Raw genomic sequence first — 24,548 nt, 5'->3', positions numbered from 1 at the left:
CAGAATGGTTACAGGGCTGAGCTGGCTCTCAGGGAGGACTTAGGCTCAGCCAGTATTCCTGCCTAGGCAGCAATGCACCTCCTTTCTTCCCTCCCTCCCTCCCACAGTTTGCCAGGTGAGGACTAGCTCTGAAGAGGTCACCTGCCTCCTGCGTCATCTGAAGGGACATCTATGCCAGCCTCTATCTCTGTCCAGGGGGCTCTGCTGTGAAATGACTCACAAGGAAATGATTAAGCATCTCTCCCCTGTTGCTTTCTGCTGTCCCCCCTCTCCCCTGACCGATCTGTTGCACAGTGATTACCCGCCACCCCCCCCCCCCCCCCCCGCCCCGCCAAGAAGTGGATGAGAGCCACCGCTCCATTATCATCCCATACAGAATGCCCACCGCGTGGAGAGCTGTAGGGTGTGCAACAAGGGGGAATATCCTGGGATGACAGCCAGAGCCTGCCCTGGTTGGAGTAGGTGGGGCACAGGGCTGAGTGAGGACACCCCTGCTTTCCACCTGGAGGAGTACTCAGGGGCATTGACAGCCAGACAGCCTCTGTCAGCCAGTTTGCACGGAGTAATGCCGAGAAGCGTTCTGAGTGTCAGCCCCTTGGTCTGCAAGTTTGGATGTGGGATGCTTGTCACTGTGCTCATGGGTGGTAGGAGTTTGTGGGGAGAACCCTGAAAGTCTCCGAGGAGGAATCCCTGAGTTCTCTTGGCAGGCTTTACTTACTCACATGCTTATTTAATTCATTCAGCACCCAGTATTTGCTCAAATGTTGTATTAGTCAGGACTCTTGGGTACCAGTGACAGAAACATAAACTCACTTTGGCTTAAGCATGAAAGGGAATTTCTTGCTTTCTAATGGCAACTATAGACTCCAGGCATGGCTGCATCTGAGATCTGTCTTTCCATCTCTCTTCTCTGTTGGTTTCATTCTTTGTCAAGCTCTGTCTCTGTGGTGGCAGGATGGTGACAGTAGCTCCTACCTGCTAAGTAACTTCAGTAGAAAGAAGAGTATCTTTCCCCCAGCAGTTCCAGCAAAAGTCTCAGGGAGGAAGCTTGAGGGCCTGGCTTAGGTCACCTGTCTGTCTCTGAACCAATCATTGCGGCCAGAATGACGGAGGCTCTGATTGGCCAGACCCAGGTCGCAGGCCCACTCTCTAAGCCCAAAGAACTGAGAGTGGAGGAAGGGTGGTTCCTCAAAGAAAAATTAGGGTGTCATGAGGAGAAGATGGGGAGGTGGATGCAGGGAAGGCAAGACCAAACAGCTTTCTACCGCAAGTGCTGACCATGTGCCAGCAAGGCCCATTGCTGAGTGCTGGGGACCTGGTGGCGAACGAGGCATCGAAGTGCCCGCCCTCCTTGAGCTTGTAGTCTAGCTAGGGAGACGAAAGTTGAAAAACTAACTTTAAGATGCAGGATGGACTGTTGGGTGTGATCAGTGTTCCAAAGGAGAAGCCCGGCATAGCTTGGGGACAATACAAGGGACATGTGTGAGGGAATCCAACCTAACCTTGGAGAGGGTCAGGGAGGATTTCCTAGGAAAGGATGTTGAAGTTGAGCCCTGGGAGTTGAGTAGGACTTTGTCGGGCAAAGATGCAGTCAGAGTGGAGGAGAGTGTTCCAGATGCTTGTTACTCAAAGTGAGGCCAAGGGACCGGCAAGGCCCGCATCATTTGGGAGCTCCTTAGGAGTGCAGACTCTCAGAATCAGCATTCCAGACTGTTACGCATAAGCACTGCTGCCCGCTCTGTAGGCCCTGGGACAGGAGGGACGGGGCCTGAGGTGGGAGGGACGGGGCCTGAGGCAGGTGGGAGGGCAGAATGGTCAGAGCATCCAGTTAGGGATGGAGAGGCAGACCCTTGCAAGTTTTGTTTATTTTATTATTATTTTTTTAATTTGGTCTGAGAACATTTTTGTATGTTGAAGTATAGTCGACACACAGTGTTACACGAGTTTCAGGTATACAGCATAGCAATTTGACAAGTCTCCATGTCACGCGGTGCCCCCCACAAGCGTAGCTGCCGCCTGTCACCACACGCTGTTACAGCACCATTGACTATCTTCCCTATACTGTGCCTTTCTTTTTTTTAATGTTTATTTTTGAGAGAAAGAGAGAGTGTGGGAGGGGTAGAGAAAGAGAGAGAGAGAGAGAGAGAGAGAGACAGAGGATCTGAAGCAGGCTTCAGGCTGAGAGCACAGAGCCTGTTGTGGGGCTTGAACTCATGAACCTCAAGGTCACAACCTGAGCCAAAGTCAGATGCTTAACTGACTGAGCCACTGAGGCGCTCCTATGCTGTGCCTTTTATCCCCGTATTTATTTATTCTATAACTGGGAGCTTGTATCTTCTATCCCCTTCACTCGGTCTGCCCATCCTGCCCACCTCAACCCTTAGAAGTTTCGTTAGAGATTTTGGGCTTTATCCTAACTAAGGGCACTGATGTCATTGAAGATTTTAGTTAGAGCACTACCTAGATGATGCAACGTCTGGAAAATCACCCTGGCTCTTGGGTGGAGAATTTGTAGGAGGAGCAGAGTGGAAAGTGGGGTAGGGTTGGGAGGCCACCAAAGGAGTCCAGTGCAGAGGGGGTTAGGGAATGGCGGTGGCCTGTCTCTGAGGGGTCTGTGGAGTTATTTGGAAATGATCAGATCTTCGATTTCCTAGGAGGTAGATTGATGAGACAGGAGGATTTGCGGACAGGTAGGCGGCAAGGGCGGCCCCAGGTTGGGAACAACTGATGCATGGTACAGCCATTCTTTGAGATGGTGGGCTCAAGAGGGAGGGTGAGGGCTTAAGTTCTAAGTGCTGTGTTGCACATGCTTGAGACACAAATGGGGGTGTCAGTGAGCCGCTGAGTATTTATTTGGAGGCCAGACTCAGAAGAAGGGTCTGGATTGGAGGCAGGAATCTAGACCCATTCTTCTAGAGGTGGGAGTTAAAAGTTGGGGTGGAAGGTCAGGCAAGGGGCAGTGGGCGCTCCAGGGAGAGGGTGCGGTGAGAAGAGGAGAGATTCCTGGGGCGGCCCCTTGAGGGGCTCCCCCAGGCAAAGGCTGTTGTGGAGGAGGCTGGAGACCGGGTGGGAGGAGCATTTAACAAAGGAGGAATGGGCAGCTGTGTGAGCTGCTGCAGAGGCCAGGCGTGATGTGGAGTGTGCAGTGGCCTGGTGGCATTGCTGCTGTAACTCAGAACAGTCCCGGGGAGGGAGGACTGGACAGCAGGCAGGGGTGTGTTGAGGAGTGAGTGGAAATGTTGAAAGAGGGGAACCAGGAGGACACGTGGATATAGGAGGGAAGGGGCTGATCACGAATCTGGAGCACAAGGAAGAGTTTATTAGTGAACGTAGTGATTCATTCAGAAAATTACTTGTGACTGTACTCTGGGTACCTGACCCTGCTCTGTTCTGGCCAGCACAGGGCCCAGCAGGCTGGCAGGGAGTAAAGGAGGGCTGGCCTGATCGGGACCTCGGACAGCCTCAGAGCAGAGCAGCAACCCATGGGGCGACTGTACTGTCCAAAGCCCCAAGGCCAAGGTTAGAGCTGAGGACTCAGAGGAAGATGTCGGGGGTCACCCCGAGGACTCACAGTGGTGTCAAGGCCCTTCTGTGGCTGGTGTCAGTGTGTGTGTGTGTGTGTGTGTGTGTGTGTGGTGTACCTGGACTTAAAGGTCTCTTTATGACTGTTACTTGGATTTATTCTGTGGCAAGGACTTAGCCTGTGGCCGCGGGTAGGAGGCTGGCTGTGGCAAGGATATTTTTTATCTTTGGCAAAGCAGACTGACTCATGTGGTCACAACCACAAGCCTCACGCCAGCCTGCTCATTGCGAAGGGAGCGTCCCTTTTGTGACTGCACTTACCGAGTCATGTTGCTGGTCATCCTGACACCTCCCTGCATGGAACTCCTTGAGGGCTGCGACCGCCCTGTTCTCTGAGTCCCCTGGCTGGGGTGGTGCCTGGTGGATGTTTATGCTTGTGGGCTGTACGGGACATCCAGGTCGGAAGAGCCTGTGTTTCATCTGCTGCTTCTCTGGTTTCGCTTGAATGTTACATCCCAGCAGACTCTTTGTCTCTAGGTAATGCTTTTCTAAATTAAGCCCTTGCACATGTGTTCTTAAAGATGCGGCCCGAGGCTCCCTCCTTCTTCGTCAGTCTTAGATGGGGTCTCACCTGCACGGATTGGGTTGGTGCTTGTGATGTCCATGTCCAGGGGGGGATCGGGCCTCCGCTTTGCTGATACCTTCCGACATCCCTAGGTTATTTATTGCACACTGAGCTCTGAGACATTCAGGGTGGGGCCGGATTCTCTCCAGGGTCTCCGGCCCTGGGGGCTCTGCGGCACTGCCCCTGCCCCACTCCCGGCATCTGGGCAGTGGGGGCGGGTCTCCCCTGGTTTCCTTGGCCCCACAGGCCTGGGGCAGGGGTGGCAGGCACCCCCTTTTGGTGGATTAGCTTGGGAGTCACAGAATGTCAGGGATGGATGATGATTCATTTCTTTTGTAGGTAAATTGGGTGGGAAATTAGACTCCCCCTGAAGATAGTTGTGTTTATCCTGTGGTCCAAATTCCAGGACCCAAACCAGTTTTGGGAAAGCGCTCCCCGCGTCCGGCTCCTCACAGCCAGGACAGCCGCTGGTCTGGTCTGTCCTCCCACCAGGAGGGGACTTCCGGGACAGAGGAAGCCTCCAGCCTCCCCAGGCCAGGCCTCTGCCCCCGCTGGGTGCCTGATGCAACTGGTCTTCACTCCCCCTCCCCCGCCCCTTTGCTGTTTGTGTTTTTCAGGGTTTTTTTTTTCTTTTTCTTTTTTTTTCTAATATGAAACTGAGAAAAAGCAACCAAAGAGATGCTAAGCAGATGGGCTGAACGAGAGCCCAGTTCCAGCCCAAACTCACACTGTGGATGGTGCAGGGTGGGCTGGGAGAGGGGTTTGGGGCTGTCTCCCTGGGAATGCTGTGGATTGCTTCCAGGTCCACAGTTTTTTGATCTGATTTCCGTGCCCAATGGATCAATAGGCGTTTGGAGACGGCCCACTGTGTGTGCCCAGCGCTACGCTGGGCTCTGTGGGGTCAAACCAAGGCCACAGTTCTCACCCCTCAAAGAACCTGCTGTCTACAGGGGGCCTTAACTGAGCAGAAGAAACCATATGGCTCAGCATGTGACAAGCTCAAATGTGTCATGTGGCTCCTCAGTGGGGTGGAGAGGAGTGAGGGTGGCTTCTTGGGGAGGCGGGGTGGGGGAGGCGGAAGGGCCCTGATGGCAAGTGTGGGGTTGGGCTAACCCCCTGGGACTGACCGGAGACGACAACCTTTCTGGGCTTCGTGAAGTGAAGGGTTGGGGTTGACCCTGCTGATTCTCTCCCAGCTCACAGTAAATGTGCTGGGCGTTTCGTTGAAGGTGACATTGCTGGGACTTCTTCTGACCTTGATCTGAACTGTTGTACTTGTCTCTGGGTCTCCACTAGGCCTGGAGTGGCCTGGGAAGCTGGGAGGTGACCTTTGCTCAGTCTCCTCCATCCTCCCTTGAGTGAGTCTGAGGGCAGCCCCTTCCCCACCTTCTCCAGCCCCCTTTGTGCGAATATCAGGGCAGCCCCCCACCTCCCTCACACCTTCTCCAGTCCCGTTTGTGCGAGTCTGAGGGCAGCCCCCTCTCACACTTTCTCCAGCCCCCTTTGTGCCAGTCTGAGGGCAGTCCCTCTCAGACCTTCTCTCTTCTAGGAGATGACAATGGGGGCCTGGGGTTCCTCCTGTGGAGATGAACAGGAAGTCTCGTTCCTACATTGCTCCTGTGGTACTCTGCTCTCTATGACTCATTAATGCTCTCAAAACCCTCAAGGGTAGGTCAGGAGGGTATTAGTTTCCAGATGCCAGGGAAGAAAATGGAGTCCTAGGAGCCTTCTTCTCTGTACCCTCTTCATTCCCTTTGGGCAGAGCTGTGCAGGTTCCTCCTCACACCCTCCCAGGCTCATGCTTTAAGGTGTGAGAGGGACTGCCCTCAGACTGGCACAAAGGGGGCTGGAGAAGGTGTGAGAGGGACTGCCCTCAGACTGGCACAAAGGGGGCTGGAGAAGGTGTGAGAGGGACTGCCCTCAGACTGGCACAAAGGCTCCCATCAGCCATTCACTCCCCACGGGGGCAGGGCTGAGCTTTCCTCTTGGACTTGTAGCTGGCTTGTAGCTGGTCCCAGGCCCCAGGCCCAACGCCAGCCCTTTAGTTTGTTCCTGGTTCCTGCCTCCTCTCTTCTGTCCATGCTTGGAAGGGAGACTGCTCCCCACCTCCATTAGGGTTGGGTGAGGGGGTGTCAGCCCCCCGCTGAGATCTACCAATTTTGTATGGATGAGGTACAGAAGCATTTGTGGGAAGGATATTGGGGACCTTCTTGGGGCACAAGGGCTCAAGGACATAGCAGGAAGGTTTGGTTTCTCCCTTTCAAGCCCTGGAGGGGCATGTGAGAATTAGGAGACATATTTGTTCTCTCATTACTACTGAGGCAGAGGTTCTCGGTGATGCTCTGGGCCCTGGGAGGGCTGTCTCTGGTCCCCACACAGACCCCGTTTATGTCACCTGTTCAGATATCATCCCCTTGGGAGCTACTTCCCAGGAGCCCAAGGACAGTGTGGCCATGAGAAAGGGCTTGCCTGCATCTGTGTCTGCGGGGATGCACCTCGGAGGCTTTAAGAACGTGGAGGTGTCTCTGTGTGCACCACCTGCAGAGAGCCATGCCTCATGCGTGCATATGTGCATACACGCATGTTGTCCTGCTTTTGTTCATGCTTTAAGGCCAACTAACTTACACTTCTTGCACATCACTTTAGGTGTAACTGCTTTTTAAAAAATTTACTTACGTTGAAATGCATAAATCTTAACTTTACACTTTTATTAATATGTTCATGTGACCTATACCAGATTCAGAGATAGGAAATTTCTGTGTCCCCAGAATGTTCTACTGTGTCCCTTTCTAGTCATCTTCCTCCCCACCCTGCGACTTGCTCCTGCCGCAGAAGCAACCAGGGCTCTGATTTTTTCCACTATCAGTTGATTTTGCCTGTTCTATAGCTCATTTGAAAGGAATCCTGTATTATGTATTCCTTTGTGTTCAGCTCCGCCTAAGGTCTGTTAGGTCTGCTCGAGCTGCCAGTGTGTTGGTAGTTTGTTCCTTTTTATTGCTGTTGTATGAATGTGCCACAATTTGTTCATTCTCCTGTTGAGGGACATTTGGGTTATTTCTAAGTTTTGGCAGTAATGAATAGCCAAATGCTATGCACATTCTGATTTGCTTTGTTTTGTTTTGTTGTTTTTGTTTTTCGGAGCTGTGTTTTCATTTCTCTCAGGTAAATATCTAGAGTGAAATTGCTGGGTCAACAGGTAGGTGAATGGTTAACCTTATACGTGCCTGCCAATTGCCAAATGGTTGTACCGTTTTACATTCCCACTGGCGACGTTATGAGAATTTCGATTGCTCCACATCCTCGCCAACATTTGCCATTGTCAGTCTATTTAATTTTAGCCACTTGAGTGGGCATATAGGGGCATCTCATTGTGGTTTTAGTTTGCGTTTTCCTGATGACTAGTGATGCTGAACATTTTTTCACATGGTTGTGGACTGTCTCATATTTCCTTTTGCCCTGTGTTCCCCCTTAAAGTCGGGTTGTCTTCTTGTAGCCATTCTTTACTTAGTATGGATACAAGTTCATTACTTTTTTTTTTTTAAAGATTTTGTTTTTAAGTAATCTCTACACCCAGTATGGGTCTCAAACTCACAATGCTGAGATCAGGAGTCAACACACTCCATTTACTGAGCCAGGCACGCACCCTAGTTCGTACCTGTTCTTAACAGTGCCTTTGATGAGCAGAAGTTTTAATTTTGGTGATATCTGATTTTTCATTTTATATCTGTTGCTTTCAGTGTCCTAAGAAGTGCATGCTCAGTGCATATCACAAAGATTCCTTCTAGAAGCTTTATGGTTTTAGCTGTAGGTCTCAGACCCATCGCAATGTAATTGTGTATGGCATGATATGGAGTCTAGGTCCATGTATTCCCATATATACGTGGAAAGACTTTTCAGTTGCTCTGGTGCTTTAGTCAAAGGTCTGCTGGTCATATAAGTGTATTTGTATGGTTGTTTCTCCAAGCTGTGGTGCTTCTCTAGACGTGGAATGGCAAATCCCTGACACTGGTGCTGTCACTCCACCCTCCTGGCCCACAGTGGATGTTAGTAATAGATCACAGTACTCTTTCCCATGAGTTTGGATGCCGTCTCAGAATCCTCTCCATCAAAGCACTGCAGGCAGCTGCCACAAGTCATTGGAGTTGACATTTGAGATGAATTACTTCTGGCATCTCTGATTGAAATTGTCAGAGGAGGTTAAGTTATTTGCTCAAGGTCCCATAGCTGGTGAGTGCAGAGCCAGGATATGGACTCAGGTCTGTCTGTGTGACTCTGGAGCCGGTGCTGTCTTAAATGCTATTCCAGACTCCTTTGTGTGAATCATTTGAGTGTGTTACTTAATCTCCCTAACCTGTAATTTCTTCCCCTGTAGTGGAGGGACAATGGCCATCTGACCTGGAGGAGAGGGTGTGAGAAGTAATGAGGTAATCCATGAGGTAGCTAGTAGAGTGCCTAACACATAGTAGATGGTCAATAATTGGTTGTGATGATAATGATGGTAATTTAAAAAAAAGATTTTCAGTAATTTCTATACTCACCATGGGGCTTGAACCCACAACCCTGAGATGAAGAGTCATATGCTCCATGAACTGAGCCAGTCAGGCACTGATGATGGTGATGGTGATGGTGATGATGATAACAACTACGATGGCAATGATGTGGTTCTTGCCCTTGAGAAACATATAGTCAGGGCTTCTCTCTAGGGAACTGGGGGCCACCAGCACATGAGAGTCCGTGGCCTGTTCCCCTGTAGCCTTGGGATCCTGGCCTTTGAACTGGAGGCATCAGAGAGGAACCCTGCTTCCTAGACATTGCTAATTGGAGTCTAGACCACAGGACTTGGACTAGCCATGTGGGCCACTTGGGCCTTGTTCCTTCTCTCCCTTATGTGGGGGGAATGGCTAGTCTTCCAGAATCCTTTCTCTGGGAACCCTCTTCCCCTGTCCTTTGAGTCTTTAGCCCATCCCCCTTTCCTTCTGACAGGCCGCATGGTCTCCCCCACCGTGAAGGCTAATCTCATTCCTTTGACCTGGACTTGGGCCCCTTTGAGGTTCTTTCTCAAAGATGTGAAGCAATATTGAGTAGTAGTTAAGAACAGAGTTTCTGGAGCCAGTCTGCCTGGGCTTAGGGTTTTACCACTTCCTAGCTGTGTAACTTCTCTGTGCCTCAGTTTCCTCATTGGTAGAATAGAGACATAAGAGAACCTGCTTCGTGTGGTTGTGGTGGAGATGAATTGACATGATGTATGCTTATCACTTAGAACAGAGGCACTTAGCATGTTCTCCAGAAATGTTAGTCATTATGATTCCTCCAGAGAACAGCAATGCTTAGAGGGAAAGTCTAGAAGGAAGTATACTGATTTTTCTGTTAATATAGTTTCTTCTCAGTTTCTCCTGATTTCTTGCTCTACCTGGCGAGCATGGTTGAGGTGCCTCTCCCTGTCCAATGAACAAAACTGAAATTGCATTTTGTGTGATTGGCCCCATCTGAGCCCTGTGTATTAGACCCCAAACCCTTCCTGATAAATGTGGGTGACAGTGAGGGTCTTGGAAAAAGACCCAAACAAAGGGTCCTGCCCAGCAAACTCAGACTTGGGGAAGGGGTCTTTGGGGAGGGATTATTCTCTGGATCATGTTTCCATCCCTTCTGGTTGGGCTGCCCAGAGCCAGTCAGGGGTTACAGGCGAGGCTGGTCCCCATGGTGACAGAAAGGACCTGCAAGGCCAGCATCTGCATAAAGGATTTTGGGATTGGACTGAGTGTAGACCCGGGCAGTTCAGGGCCTTGGAGAGTCCATGGTTGGCCTTGGAATGCATTTCACGATCTGTTTATCCCCGTTAGGAGTGTCCTTCCTAATTCCTATTGCCTGCGGCTAATACTAAAACGAGTCTATGCTTCTAGACAGGTCTTGTGCCCTAATAGAGCAGTTGGCATTTTGGGAGTCTCCCAAGGGATGCTTCCTTCACTGCTCCAGCCCTAGTCATGCCACCTGCCTTTGAAGGCTTGACCAGCTGTCCTCAACCCAACTCTGACATCCCTGCTTATTTTGGGTCCTGCCTCCTGTGATGAATGTGTGGGACAGAGCCTTGGGCCTGGAATTTAGTAAGTATGTGACATCGTGCAGTTCAGTGATCCGTGAATCTCAGTCCCTTCATTTGTAGACTGAGCCCACCCCACAGGGTTGCTGCGAGGATTACAGAAGGCAGTGGGTGAATGAGGGCTTCGCAAAGCACATGCTCGTGTTACGTGTTGGTATGTAATAGATGCCAGTGGTTATTATTGTGGGCAGTGAGCTGAATGCTTGTGGGGTGGTTTCATTGATGATCCCACTCTTCTTCTCTTCCAGCTGCCATAGACACTTCCTCAAAGAGAGTGGCTTGGGAGGGGGCCCTCCCAGATTCCATGCCTTGCCTTTCTCCCCCACTCCCATGCATGTGTGTCATTTACCTGACACTTGCCTAGTGTGTCTGGTACTTTGGGAGTCAGTGGATGGTGGGTTCTTTTTTTGTTCCTGAAGAGGTAGCACTCCCACAGTTATGAGCCCAAGTAAGTACCTCCTGTGTGTGTCTCTCCCATTGGCTCCCCCACCCCGGCCCCTGGCAGATTCTCTGCTCCTAGATGAGTATGGAAATGGAGTTTCAGGTCTTGGAGTATATATTCCTTACCTGGGGCTGCTGTAACAAAAAGCCACAAACTTGGTGGCTTAAAATGACAGAAATTTATTCTTTCGCAGTTCTGGAGGCCAGGAGTCTGAAACCAAGGCGTCGGTAGGATTGTGCTCCCTCCAGAGGCGCTAGGGGAGGAGAATCCTTGCTTGCTTTTTCCAGTTTCTGGTAGTTCCACACGTTCCTTCGGCCTGGGGCTACATGACAGGCAAGAGCATCTGACTCTGGCCCAGGTCATGATCTTGCGGTTGGTGGGTTTGAGCCCCGTGTTGGGCTCTGTGCTGATAGCCCGGAGCCTGGAATGCGCTTCAGATTCTGTGTCTCCCTCTCTCTGCCCCACCCTGGCTCATGCTCTGTCTCTCTGTCTCTCTCTCAAGAATAAATAAACATTAAAAAAATTAAAAAAATATTCATAACAGATAGTTATGAGTCTTCATTGACCGATCCAGCCTTAAGAATGTGGCATTGAACAAAAAAGCTTAGTATTTTCTTGGAGGAGAATTTTCATAAGACTTTTTTGCAAGTGAAAAACCCAACAAAAACCAAACTATTTTTAATAAAATGATACATGTCTCTTATTTAAAAAATTGAGCGATTGTAAAGTACAAAGAAAGTAGGAAAAAAGTCCTAATAATAATCCTACCATCCAGACATGTTCCTTCCTACCATTTGCTAAGGGTACAGACATCTCGGCATTGTACACCCAGACAGAGGCATAAATAAATGGGATCTCACCGTTTGTGCTCCTTTGTAATAAAAAGAGTTAAATTTGATTTTATTTGCATTTAACCACTGAGGAAAAAAACAGAAGCAGCTCAGAAGGATTTGCTGAAGTTTAGGTAAATGTTTCCTCTCTGTAGGAGATCCTAATTTCTGGAAGAGTCCTCTAAAGATGAAATAAAAGATTAAAACAAACAAGCAAACAAACAATGACAGATCTTTGTGGGTAGAGACATTATTATTATTTTGCTAAATTATTTCAACTTTATAACATAGAGGTTGGCTCTTTGGAGGGGAGGAGGCGACTCAAGTCTGTGAACTTGGCCCCTCAGCGGGCATGACACACTCTTTTGGATGGGAGCAGCCCTGCTAAGGAGCAGGAGGCTGGCCTGGCAGGGTGTTTGTGGAGGGAGCCCTTGGAGCCCCCCTGGCTTAGTTACACGCAGAAATGGAGCCCGTTTTGGGAGTGAATTGGGTTTGTTAGCAAATGATGTAGGCTGAGCTGATTTGATTTTTTTTTCAATTTTTTTTTTAACATTTATTCATTATTGAGAGACAGAGAGAGACAGAGCACGGGCATGGGAGGGGCAGAGAAGAGGGGGAGACACAGAATCTGAAGCAGGCTCCAGGCTCGGAGCTGTCAGCACAGAGCCCGACGCGGGCTCAAACCCACGAGCAGTGAGATCATGACCTGAGCTGAAGTCGGACGCCCAACCGACTGAGCTACCCAGGTGCCCCTGAGCTGATTTGATTTGGCAGCAGGATAGAGACGTTTCTGAAATGTCAGATGTTAATATGATGGCTGGTTAGCTCTAAATGGAAAGCCAGGAGTGAGGGGTGGATGACCGGGTGGCGTCATGTGCAGCAGAAGAGGAAAGGGAGACTGGCGAGAAGGGAAAGGGGGTGGGGAGGGGAGAAGAGGCAAGGAGGGGATGGAGGGTGAGAAAGTGGGAGGAAGGGTGGAAGGGGGTGGGAGAGGTGAGGTGGAGGGCTGGTGGGCTTGGCCCCACCCAGTTAGTCCTCACATAGGCTTCCTTTGACCAACATGATGTTGAAAGATTTCTTTCAGTATTATTGGGAGGGACATGCTCTTCATATCCTCCCCAGCTCCTGAAAGTGGCTGGGTTTAAGACCTCTGCCAGATGTTCACCTGCTTTTTCTAGGGTTCTCCCTCTCAGGGGCTAGTCCTGGTGGGTGGCCCGGGCTCAGGAGACCCGAATTGCATCTCACCCCAGAGATGTATTGGGGATCAGGATGATTCTGAGAATCCAGTTGGATCCCCACCACTCCCTGCCCCCCTCCTAACCTCCCCTTGGATGTCCAGATAGAGTTTGGGACAGCATCTGAGTGTCCTTTTGGGGTGGTCATTCTGTGGTCAGGAGAGTGAGGCCATGTGAAGCAGGAAGCAGGAGCTGTGACTTATTTTTCTCTGTCTCCTCATACTTGGTGACCTTTTGTTGAACTAGGAAGATACGATCTCTAGTCTTTGAGGGTGTGATGGCTGCAAGGAGGCAAAAGCCCCAGAAACTACCCCTGAGAGTGACCCAAGATGAGACATGACCTCCACTAAGGGGTCCAGTGGTCCCTGCTTGGGTGTGAAGACAAGGGCAGCCTGGGTAAACTCACAAAGGCAGGAAATCCTTGCATGATGCTCTCTCTGTAACTTCCCCATGAGGGGATGGATCCTGGGGGTCTGGGAGCCCCCGAGCAAATCCTTCAAACACCAGAATAGTAAAGCAGAAAGTAGCTTAGGAACACGGTCAGATCTGGGGAGCAGGAAGGTGGGTCTTCCAGCGCTGGAAGGGTCTAGTAAGTGTCAGGGTTGGGCCAGGTCGCCTAGAGAGCAGGGCTGATGCCAGGACCCAGAGCCCAAGGCCCCCGAGGTTAGTGCTGGCAGCACAGGTGGGAGCCAGGAGGCCCAGGCATCCCGGCTCATCGGACCAGCCTGAGTTGCCGTGGACAGGCAGGGCCCCAAGTCTTCTTCGCATGTCTGGGTTCTCTGCCAACTGCTCGGGCAGCCTTTCTTCTTGCTGCATGAGTCCCAGGCCCAGTGGCGGTCAGGAGTCCACACCTGGTTTCTTGGAAGGTCGGCAAAGGGCTTCAAGGCGGATATCAAAATACCAAAGTAAAAGTTCACCCCAGGCCGCAGAGCATTTCAGTTTTGAGGAGCGAGGAGAGGTTACCCAGTGAGAGGCATGGTGCTCCTCCCTTCCATAAAATCTTCTTGGATGGTTCCTGTCAAGAGGTCAGTACTGGCTTCTTGTGGCTGCTGAAACTAACGACCACAAACTTAGCAGCTTAAGATAACACAGGTTTTTCATCATGTATGGAGGTGAGAAGTCTGAGGTGGGTCTCACTGAGCTAAACAAGGTGTTGACGGGGCTCCTCCCTTCCATTCGGAGCAGCGACGTTGGGCTAAGTCCTCCCATTTTGCCGTCTCCTGCTTCTCTCCGTCTGGCCTCCTGATTATCAGGACTCTTGATTACATCGGGCACACACCTGTATGGTCTAGGACCTCTAAACATCTTAGGGTCAGCCGACTTAGCAGCCTTAATTCCATCCGTAACCCAATTCCCCTTATATTCGCCTCATATATTCACAGGTTCTGAGGGTCAGGACAAGAGCATCTTTTGGAGGGTCTTATTATTCAGCTGTGGCAAGGTCAGGCCACCTCCACGATTCAGTGGGAGACACTGGGCTTTGTTAGACTTGAGCTTCTCATCTGTAAGATGGAGGACTTTTCCCTACTTTCTAAGGAAATCCGAGAAGCCAACACACAGTAGGTCTTCCTCTTTTGGGGTTCCATGCTCGGTGGCTGATTGTCTGTCTGCCTGACTTCATTGCTTTGTGAGCCCATGACCAGTTATATGAGTTCAAATGTCCTTCCTCACTCTTGGGTTTTGAGGGTAAGCATGTCATTTGTCCCTAAGCTTTTCCACAGAGCAAAGGCCACACAGCACTCATACTGTTGAGAGCTGAGATGTGACCTCAATTCTGTTACCTCGGGTCAGCAATTTGCTGATTCCCCCATCCAGGTGGAAATATATTACCCTGCCTTGAGGGCAGAAAAGTGACTTATGTGAGCTTCACTCAGCCCTGATTTGGAGCTGTCCAATCTTTTCTTGAAAGGAGGTGCCGTTGCCTGGCCTCTTACCACACACTGTCCTCTTCCTCCCATTTACTTTACTTCTTCTCATCAGAGTGGTCTGCTGTGAACCTGTGGGCCTGTGGCCCGGGATCATCTGAGGGTGAGGAAGGCAAGGTGTGGGAGCGGAGACAGGAGCTTCATTATGCTGAGACTGGCTGCACTTAGATAACCCTCCCCAGGTGACCTGCCTGGCACAGAAAGTCCCCCTCACGGTCCCCCAGGTCAGATAGTGTTGCCTGGCTACGGGGCGGACAGCAAAGCCCTGGCAGGGAGAGTAAACAGACACACATGTTTAAAACGCAATATCACAGGGCGTGCAAACACCCCGGCAGGGCCTTCCAGCTCGCTGATAATCTCTAAATCTCCTTGATGCACGAGTGTGGGGGGTGCTGTGCACCAAGACCCAGATGGTCTCTTCTGGGAATTGGCTATCAGCTGTTGTCAGGGACACGGAGGGGGCGGGGGACTTTCGGCCTCAGCCCCAGGAGGACGATCACCCGGTCACCTGGGTTAGACTCTTGAGAGACCCTGGGGCTAGCCTGGACTCCTCAGCTGGATGGGGCTTCGAGGGCAGGAGCTGGTCGCCCGGCCTGGTTCAGGGGCTCTGGGGCTGTGCGTCCAGATTGTGCCTTCAACTTCACAGAGAGCTCTGTGGTGGGCATGGGCCCCATGGACTGTAGATCAGCAAAAGTGGAAGGAGGGAGATCAGATTGGGGTCTGCTGCTTTAGTCTGGGCAAAAAGTTGGAGGGGGCTTGAGACTGGGGGTGGGTTCGTGGTGCAGATGAGGAGAAATGGATGGATTTGACTTATACTGAAGAGGTTGAGTGAAGAGGGGTGCTGTTGGGCTGGACGGGGGCGGGAGCTAGATGTCTAGTTGTCCTAGATGGGACTTGAGCGATGGGTGTTTTGGACCCATTTTTTTGAGATGGAAAGGCTTGGAAAGGTTCTGGGGGGAATATCAGGGGCCCAATTTTGGAGGTTCTGTGTTTGGATATTCATGAGGCAACGAAGTGGGAAAACAAATATGTATTTGGAAATGCTAATTTGGAAGCGGGAGTGGTGCTGAGAGATGATGATAAGGGCAAAGGTTCTTGGATTTGGCAACATGGGGGTCATTGGTGACCTTGAAAAGAGCAGTTTCAGGGGAGCTATGGGGCCAGATTGATTAGCCATGGGGACAGGAAGATTGTGTCACCTAAGGTGTACAGAATTCCCCAGAACGGACCAGATTGACCAAGCATAGCTGAGCTGGAGGTGGGGTCTCTTATGCATGGCCAGACTATCCTGGTAGCTAAGACCCCATGACTGCCCTGCCCTGAGAAGGCAGTGGGCTCCTTTTGCATTCAGGGCACACTGTTTCCCAGGGCGGGACAAATCCAGGCTGCCTGGTGGTGCTAGGAGAGGTCATATGGGTGAGTGCAAGCCTTCCAGCCCAAGCCTCGTGGCCAAAAGGAACTCCCAATTTAGTGAAAGTGGGGCTGTGCCTTGGGGCTAGGGCACATCACCTGCGCGTTGGGGACCTGAAGAGGTCCTGGAAGTGTGTCCGAGTCTGTAAAAAATCAGCCCTCTCTTTAGATAGACCTCTGGCATCACCTGTCTCCACTTCATCCCCTTCATCACAGGGAGTGACTTGGAGCCCAGCTGTGGGTCTGGACTCCCCATATGGCTCACCAGGCCCCCTTGTGGCCAGTACCATCAACACTAGCGAGTGGCCTGGGGCTGGGGCTACTGGGGGCTGGGGAGCAGTGACAAGCCACCGGCTGCAAAATCAGCTGGGCAGACCCAGGGGGTCAGGCTGCCAGGCGCTAGGGCCCCACCACCGTGTCCACTGCCTACCTCCCCAACTCAGGTGCTCCTGGAGACATCCTTAGGGAGACCGTGCCTAAGTGGGGACGGCGGCGGCCTCCTCAGTCAGAATGGGTGCATCTGCTACCACGTCCCACGTTCCCTGCGTGGCCCGCTCATCTGCTGTGTCAGTCCTGCCCTGCGTGCAGCCTCAGTGTGAGGTCTGGAAGGTGGCACTAGCCCTCTGAGCCAGGCGCCCACACTGCTTCCAGCGTATCCACTGGATACACAGATCTTTTGGTAGAAAAGGAATTGGATTGTGAGAAGAAGGCTGAGGTCTTCGACTTGGTCCTCCTTCACTCTGCGTGCCTCCTTTGTTGTCTGCTTTTGAGGAGGGGACCACTGGGCAGGCAAATTAGAAACAGCAACAGATACAACTGTTTATTGCAGGAGGGCGTGTGCAGCTGGCTAATGGTCCTCACCTTGGGGGCCCACAAACCCCAGAGGACCAAGCCTGTGTGTGTTTGCATGAGTGAGTGTGTACTGTGTGTGTGTGTGTGTGTGTGTGTGTGTGTGTGTTGGGGGGTGGGTGTATGGCGGATGTGAACATTTGGGTTGTTCTTTGTTGTAGTTCCTTTGTTTGGGGTGTCTGTGTGGGAGGTGGATGCTGCAGGACCCCATGTGGGTGTGGTGTCTTTGTAGCCCGCTGCTGCCCCCCAGCCGGGACAGCTGGGCCTGAGGTGGGCAGCCCAACGGCCCCGCCCTGATCTTACAAGGGCCTGCATTTGCCCTAGTACCCGTTCATCAGCCTCAGCTGGCAAAAGCAGGCGGGACAATCGTGTAACTTGACATATGGTTTATGGGAAAGAGCTGTTCAGTGTCAACGTCCCCACGTGGCTGTGTGTGTATAATTAGGCTGTTGGAGCTCGGGGGCTGTTCGAGTCGCTCGGGACCGAAGCATTTATTTAGGTAATCATTAATTGGAAGATGGGGAAGGGAAAGAACATGCAATTTGCAGATGTCCCCTTCCTGCAGGTTAGCCTGAAACGAAACCCTCAGCAAGGAGGGGGGTGGAGCCCCCCAGACTTCCTTCTGCCTTCTCCCTCCGGGGAGGAGACAGTTGGGCCTTTTAGGGGCCACCAGGGCTGAGGTGGGATGACTCAGATGGCATCTCTCAGGCATACTGGGAGCACGAGCCCCCAAAGTTACCCATCTCCTATGACTTCTTTTCTGATACTGCCCTTCGCTTAGCCAAACCCAGCGGCACAAACACATGTATTGATTTATTCCGTTTTCAGTCCAGTGCATCTGATGAGAACCTGCTCTGTGCTAGGCAAGGGACTGACTTCAGCCAAATCCCAGGGATCTGTTGCCCTGGATGGAGGGCAGTGTTAACAGGAAGAGCCTGGATAATTGCAATTCTGATTTATATAATCTCTAAACCTCGCTCTTGCCACTTAGTAACAGTGCTGGTGTGGGCATGGGGGGTGGAGAGCTTCTTTTTTCTTCTTGGTCTCAGAGTAGCGGTTATACAGCAGCTGGAAGCACCTCCCAGGGACGAGGGCTCTGGGAGCAGCCAGGTCCCTCTGGGGTGACCGCTTGGCCCCAGTGGCAGGGAGGGCGGCTCCTGTATACTCTGAGTGAGAGTGGAAACTGAGGCACAGAGCTAGGAGAGGCCTGTTGAGAAGGCTGGTTGGTGTGTGGTATATGTCGTGGTGGACGGTGCCTCCTACTTTAGAAATGGTGTGAAGTTGGTGTCCCTCAACTCGGTCTTGCCTCAAGCTTCAGAGTGACTTAGGGAGTGAGACCAGGAGGAGTCTTTATTTTGGAGATAAGTGAGCTGAGCTCTGGTCACAGCCAAGAGACCGGCAGGATGAGGACACTCTCCCTGGTGGTAGCTGGGTGTGTTCATGGTTCCCCGAGGTAGTGCTAGCCTGCCAGGAGGGCAGGGACACTCTCATGGGAGGGCAGGGGACAGCTCCTGAGATAAGCGAAGGGGAGCAGGGTCTGCTGGGGAGGGCGCAGGTCCCGTGTCGGGGCTGGGCTGGCTTCTCTCTGAATGGGTGAGCCCAGTGGCAGCCTCTGCAGCCTCTCCTTTCTCGCAGGTACAGGTCAAGGCCAGGACCGGGGGAGGCTGCCCGTTGGCACCGGGTCAGGAGTGCCTGGTTCTTAAAACTTAGTGGAGGGCGAGGGGGAGATGCAGGGTACAGAAGGCTTCCGCCGTCCTCTCTACAAACCCAGAGTCCAGGTGTGCTGGACAGCACGGCTGCAGTTTCTGCTCTCAGAGAGCCAGCAGGAAAGTGGGCAGGAGGGAGAGGGGAGAGAGGGAGAGGGGAGAGAGGGAGAGGGGAAGGAAGCGTACGGGGAGAGGGTGAGCTGGAAGGTGCCCTGGTTTGTGCAGGTACCTTGCCTGGGGAACAAAGACCACCAAAGAGTGATGGGGGGGGGGGGGGAGCCACGTCTCTGACACCCAGCCAGACACCCACCCACCAGTGGCAATTAGGAGAGAGAAATGCCACGGAGCTCAGGACACTTTGCATTTCAGGGACAAGAAGACTTGGGGGGAAGCAGAGGTTTTCCTGGAGGCCAGTGCTGCCCTTTGCTCCCACCCTCTCAGCCTCAAGGCTGCTATATTTCCTATTCCTCAGGATAGACAGAAACAGAGGGCCACAGTGTGGCCACAGATGAGACCACAGCCAGGCTGACTCCCTCACTTTCCTGCGTGTAGGCTGCTGCCTGACAGCCCGGCTCACCCTTTGCAGGCCTATAACTTGATAACCCGGTGAGATTTACACAGCTGTTTGTCCAGCCCCCCACTGGGAGCCTTGGACCTGAACCTGAGCCCACCTTTGTTCGGAAGCCTCAGAGTTTCAGGCCGCAGACTAGACCGGCACCCCAAAGGCTGGCTTGGAGAGCCTCTACTGTGTAGACTTCACAATTCCTTAACCAGTGCAGGCCTGGGAACAAGTGCCATGCCCTTGTTCCAAGGTAGGGACATCTCGGAAGCAGGAGCCTCAGTTGTTTCCTGGAAAATGGGCCTGGATTGCCCCAAGGCAGTGCCCCTTGCAAACACCCACAGGGCCTCCCCGCCTTGGTTGTAACCACTGATGGTGTTCATCATCCACTGTACATCTGCTTATACTTTAGCTGGGACAGTGCTTTATACTTTAGCTGGGACAGTGCTTTACAGTTTATGAAGCATTTTCTTGAACGCTTCTGGTTCTCACAACTACCCCGGAAGGGAAGAATTCTTTCCCCGACTTCATAGATGAGAAAATTGAGTTTTAGAGAGGTACATGTAGCACTCCCCTTAGCCAGCTGGTAAGACACTAACTTGAGGCTTGTGATTTCAAGTTTAGTATTCTTTCTGCTACCCCAAGAAATAATTACTGAGTACAAATAATTACTGTGCAGCTACTACTGTATTTCATTGCTTCTAAGATACACTCCCCCACAAAACCCCCATTTCACGTCTGTGAAGCCAGGCTGCATCTCACTACCAACGCATGCCAGAGTTTGTGGCCGGTGGTGTTTTTGCTTTGTTAGTGATACATAAAATAATGTGTATCTTACAATGGAGGTCATTTTTGGGTTTGATGAAATCTGGTGTATATAGACATAGCTTCTGCCTGCCAGGAGTTTTTAATTGAGAGGAAAGATCAGCCAGTCACCTAGCCATTAGGAGGAAACAGGATATGGTATGTACTCAAATCAAGTGCTATGGGAATTCTGGCTGAGGGCTTTCAGAAAGATTTTAGGGAAGGACAGGTGGGATTTGGACCCCGAGCCTTCTGCTGCGTGTATACCCACCAGCTGATCCCAACAATGCCCCCGGGCCCTGTTAGAGTGCTGGTTCAGAACTTGGACTCTGGAGGCTGACTGTATTTGTCTCGCCGATGCTGGCTGTTGACCTAGTTATTTCTTCTCTCAGCCTCAGTTTCCACACATGTAGAGTGGGGATAATAATAGCGACGGCCTCCGAGGTGGTCATGAGGATTGGAGTCCAGGACCTGGCACATAAAACAAGAGCCCGGTAAATGTCAACTGCTCCCATCATGAAGGTAGTCTATAAACTCGACAGATTCAGAGTTGGCAGATGTTGTTGATCAGTTGCTGTCCTTGTGTTAGGCACATGTACGTTTGTCATCTCATTTCATCAGAAGCACCCGGGAAGGTGGGGATCATCATTCCAGTTTTACAAATGAAGAAAATGGGGCTCAAGGTCACATAGCTGCCCAGTGGCTACGCTAGGATTTGGATGCTGGTCTGTCTGACTCCCACTCTGGTGCTCTTTCTCTGGGACCACAGCTGCTATTGAAAAATTCCAGGTAGGGAAGGAAACTGCTGGTCCAGGTGAACTTGCTACAAGCAGGATATTTCGTAATCAAATTATTACCATTGGACATCCTTTAAAAATTTTTTTAAAGTGTTTATTTATTTTGAGAGAGAGAGAGAGACAGAGAGACAGAGAGAATGAGTGGGGGAGTTGCACAGAGAGAGGGGGAGACAAAGAATCTGAAGCAGGCTCCAGGCTCTGAGCTTTCAGCACAGAGCCCGATGTGGGCTTGAACCCACGAACCATGAGATCATGACCTGAACTGAAGTTGGAAGCTTAACTGACTGAGCCACCTAGGTGCCCCCGTTGGGCATCCTTAATAGTGGATTTTCTGGTGTAGAAGGAAGAGAGGTCCCATTTCAAAGATACAGGAGGCTAATATGACAGAGGGGAGTTTTGCTCAGACCTTAATCTCCACCCCCCCCGGCCCCCCCCCCCCCCCCCCCCCAGCCCACCTTCCTGTGGTCAGTGGGTAGTTTTGTTCCACCAGCATGGCTGTTTGTCTCCCTGGCCCTCGTTCCTTCTTCTGTGCTTTGCTGTCCTCAGGACTCATTGTCTCGGCCCTGCCTGTCCCTCTGGAGAGGCCACCAGGGTGTGGTCCTGTTGCCACCGCTGCTCATGATCCTGCCAGGCGCTGTGGGCCTCCTTGCCCACAGCCTCTTTCCTGCCCTCTCGAGTTTAGCAAAGGCAGACACCTTTCCCCCCACCCTTTCCCCTTCTTCCTCTCCATTCTCTCCCACCTTACCCCCTCTTTCACCTGGTACACTTGGCTCTGCTCCTCACAGGCTGTGTGACCCTAAGCAGGTCAGTTAACCTCTCTGAGCTTCATTTTCCACCTCCTCCCCAACTAGATTATCGTAAGGTTAGATTATCAAATGGGAGGTAGTGGGAACGAATCCTAGGCCTGGATCTTGACTCCTGCTCTACCACTGTGCATCCTTAGGTTCAGGACTTGATTTTCTTGTATCGCTGTGGTCTTACTGCGAAATGGGGAGAGTAACTCCTTTCTGGAAAGTCCTTCCTTTGTAGCATAGCTGTTGCCCACTCCTCTGTGCATCCATGCAGGCATTGGCTTATCCCCATTACCGCCCCTCTTTTATTGGGTTGTGATTATTTACTTAGGTGATTCTCTTAGTCACTAGATGGAACTCAGTTCTTTTATTTGATTATTCATTCAGCAAGTATTTGTTGAGCACCTGTGTGCCAGGTGCTGAGATTACAGATGAATTCGGTGGGTGGGGGGGTGATGGCGACAAACAAATTAAAATACAGAGCAAGAAGTGATTCCATAGGGCATATGCAGGATGCTGTGGGTGTACCATCTGGGGGAGGGGTAGAAGCCAGGAAGCCTTCCTAGAAGAGGTGATTTGCAAGCTAAGGCTTCAAGGGCAAGTAGGAGTCAACCAAATAGAGGGGAGCAGGTAAGAGAAGGGACTGAGGCTGATCTTCACTGGGTGCCCTGCCTGAAGCCAGTGCTTGGCTCAGAGGGGACCAGTTAGTTCCCTGTCTCCTTCCTCACTGCTGCTGCCTCTGAATGCATTCCTGTGCAGAGGCAGGGGATTGGACCATGAGGCTCCCTGGGCGCTGGGGTGCTGTGGCAGGGGGGTTGCAGAAGTATTCTGGGGAGGGTGTCCTGGGGAGCTGGCCTGCAGGAGTGGGTGTGGCAGGGCGGGGTGAGGGCTCAGCTAAATGACTCATTGGCTCCGAGCAGGAATGCAGATGAGCCGGAAGCAGGTGCAGGAGGGAGCAGGGAGGATGTTGAAGAGGCAGGAGCCTTACTCTGGGTACCTTTCCCCAGGGGCAGGGAGACTGGTTATCTATCAGTCTTAAGAGTTGGAAGGGACATTGGCAGTCTTCTCTGCAGCCAGGGCTCTCCCTAGCTCATGCCTCCTACAACTGTGTGCACATCCTAGAACTCTGCCCTTCATCCCCCACCTCTTATGACTTCCAGTGTCACTTGAAGCCCCCAGGGATGGACCCATGCCAAGGCCTTCTCTGACTGCAACTGAGCTATGCCCTCCTCCAGCCCCTGGGGACATTTCCTGAAGCTCAAGCAGGAGCATGGTGGGGCTGTGCTGGGGAAAGGAGATGGGTCTTGTGCCTGGTGGTGGGCTGGGTCAGGGGAGGGAAGGCAGGGACCAGATCAGCTTCTTGGGTGGGGCTGAGCAGGTGCTGGGGTACTTTTCATGCTATCAACTAAAAGGCTGAAGGTCTTTGTGTTTCGTCCTCCATGGGACACAGTATATACACCCCAATCCTTTTCTAAAACACCTTGCCAAGTGGGTCAGATCTGTCCATTTTACAGATATGGACACTAAGGCTCAGAAGGTGAGTGACAGCTTATAGCAGCAGAACCATGAGTTAGGACCTTGTCTGCCACACACCAAGTCCGGAGCTACCCCACACCACACCGCCTTTTTTGGAGGGATTAAAAAAATTCATTCTTCTCCTTCTGAGCCAGGGACATTGCTTTCTGCCCAAAGCTGGAATGGGACCGGGGGTTGTGGGTGGATATTAAATGTAATATGTTTATTACTATTAGAAAGAGACTCTGAGACCCAGGTGAGCCCTGGGCAGAGCTCCGGGGCCTGGCTCCTCGCTCCCCACACTTGCGTTCTTATTAATGGCACAGCACTCTGGCGCCTCTGGGCCCTGAGCTGTGGAGGCCAAGTGTATCTGTCCAAGCCATTTGCTTTATTTGTTTTTAATTTTTCTTATGGGATAACCGTAGGTCATGAGGACTGCTCTCTTTTTGAAAGCACATTAAAATTTTTGTTTTTTAACCGAAGAAATGCATGTAATGATTCTAAAAAAAAACCAAAAACAAACCAACCCCTCAGGCTCTTTTTGAAAGAAAGCAGTTTGCTGTGCCTCTGCCCTCCTCGTACAAGCCCCATCTGGAAAGGAGCCACTTGCTTTTTCAGGTGTGGCTTCAAACCTTTGAGTAGGACGACGTTTCAGGGTCTGTGGGGTTCACGAGAATGCCTTTAAAGTCGCAGACACCTGCTGTCTTTCTTTTACTTTGTTCTTACTCTCCTTATATATAGGGCTTCCCAGTTCACAGACGAGAACATTGAGGCCCCGTGCATGGGGGGGTCCTGCCTTCCATCCCCCAGGCCCCCAAGTGGGCCTCCTCTTACAACCTGCTGGCAGGATGCATCCCTTGGGAGGCACCCCTTGCTCTTATGACACATGACCACCAGCCCTGGGTTCCCAGGAAAACGGCACTGGCAGAGGAGGGGTCAAAGGTCAGGGCTAGTCACTGTGGAATAACAGCTCCGGGCGGACACCCAAATCCTGCAGTTCCTTGTTTGATCTTAAGGAAGTTGTCCAACGTCAGCAGCCCAGCTGCTGGGGTTGTGGCAGCAACAGCTACAGTGGGTGCTCAGGCAGACAGACAGGGCCCTTCCAACTTGCAGGGGAAGGCACGGGTAGAAGATGATGGATTTCTTGAAGAATCTTTTGGTGAGTGTCCCAGGCTGTGGAGGAGTGCCTGGCCAGGCCCTGCTGCCCGAGCAGCCAGACCCCCTTCTCCTTTTGCCTGGCAGGGAGCCCCTGGTGGCTCTTGGCCTACCATGGGGCATGGAAGCCACCTGTCACTCAGGGGAAGGAGGGACAAAGATCAGGGACAGTGGGGACTATGTGTGTGGAGGGGCTTGTGGGAGGCCGCGGGACAGAGCTGGGGACAAGAGCCTTTCCTCCCTGGCCTGGAGATCTGAGATGGGGTCCCGGCAGGGGACCGGGCGG

The 24,548-nt window shown here is 51.8% G+C and overlaps 1 protein-coding gene across 8 annotated transcripts in view; it reads left to right on the top strand.

Annotated features, from left to right (window-relative positions):
- Positions 1 to 24,548, top strand: part of RAP1GAP2 (RAP1 GTPase activating protein 2) — a 212,747-nt gene that overhangs the window by 110,399 nt on the left and 77,800 nt on the right. Inside the window, exon 1 of one of the 8 annotated variants that reach the window (XM_043583425.1) lies at positions 4,041 to 4,059. The exons of 6 other annotated variants lie outside the window; for them this stretch is intronic. Coding sequence is in view for 1 of the 2 variants with exons in the window: in XM_043583422.1 (XP_043439357.1) it covers positions 20,521 to 20,526 (6 nt within the window). In the remaining variant the exon portion in view is untranslated. Of the gene's footprint in view, positions 1 to 4,040; positions 4,060 to 20,518; positions 20,527 to 24,548 lie in introns of those variants that run through there. One more of the 8 variants, XM_043583422.1, reaches the window with a different exon arrangement.

Source organism: Prionailurus bengalensis, chromosome E1 (genome assembly GCF_016509475.1).
Source record: "Prionailurus bengalensis isolate Pbe53 chromosome E1, Fcat_Pben_1.1_paternal_pri, whole genome shotgun sequence".
NCBI lineage: Eukaryota > Metazoa > Chordata > Mammalia > Carnivora > Felidae > Prionailurus > Prionailurus bengalensis.
The sequence above is the reverse complement of the archived record's forward strand: the minus strand, read 5'-3'. Positions and strand labels throughout refer to the sequence as shown.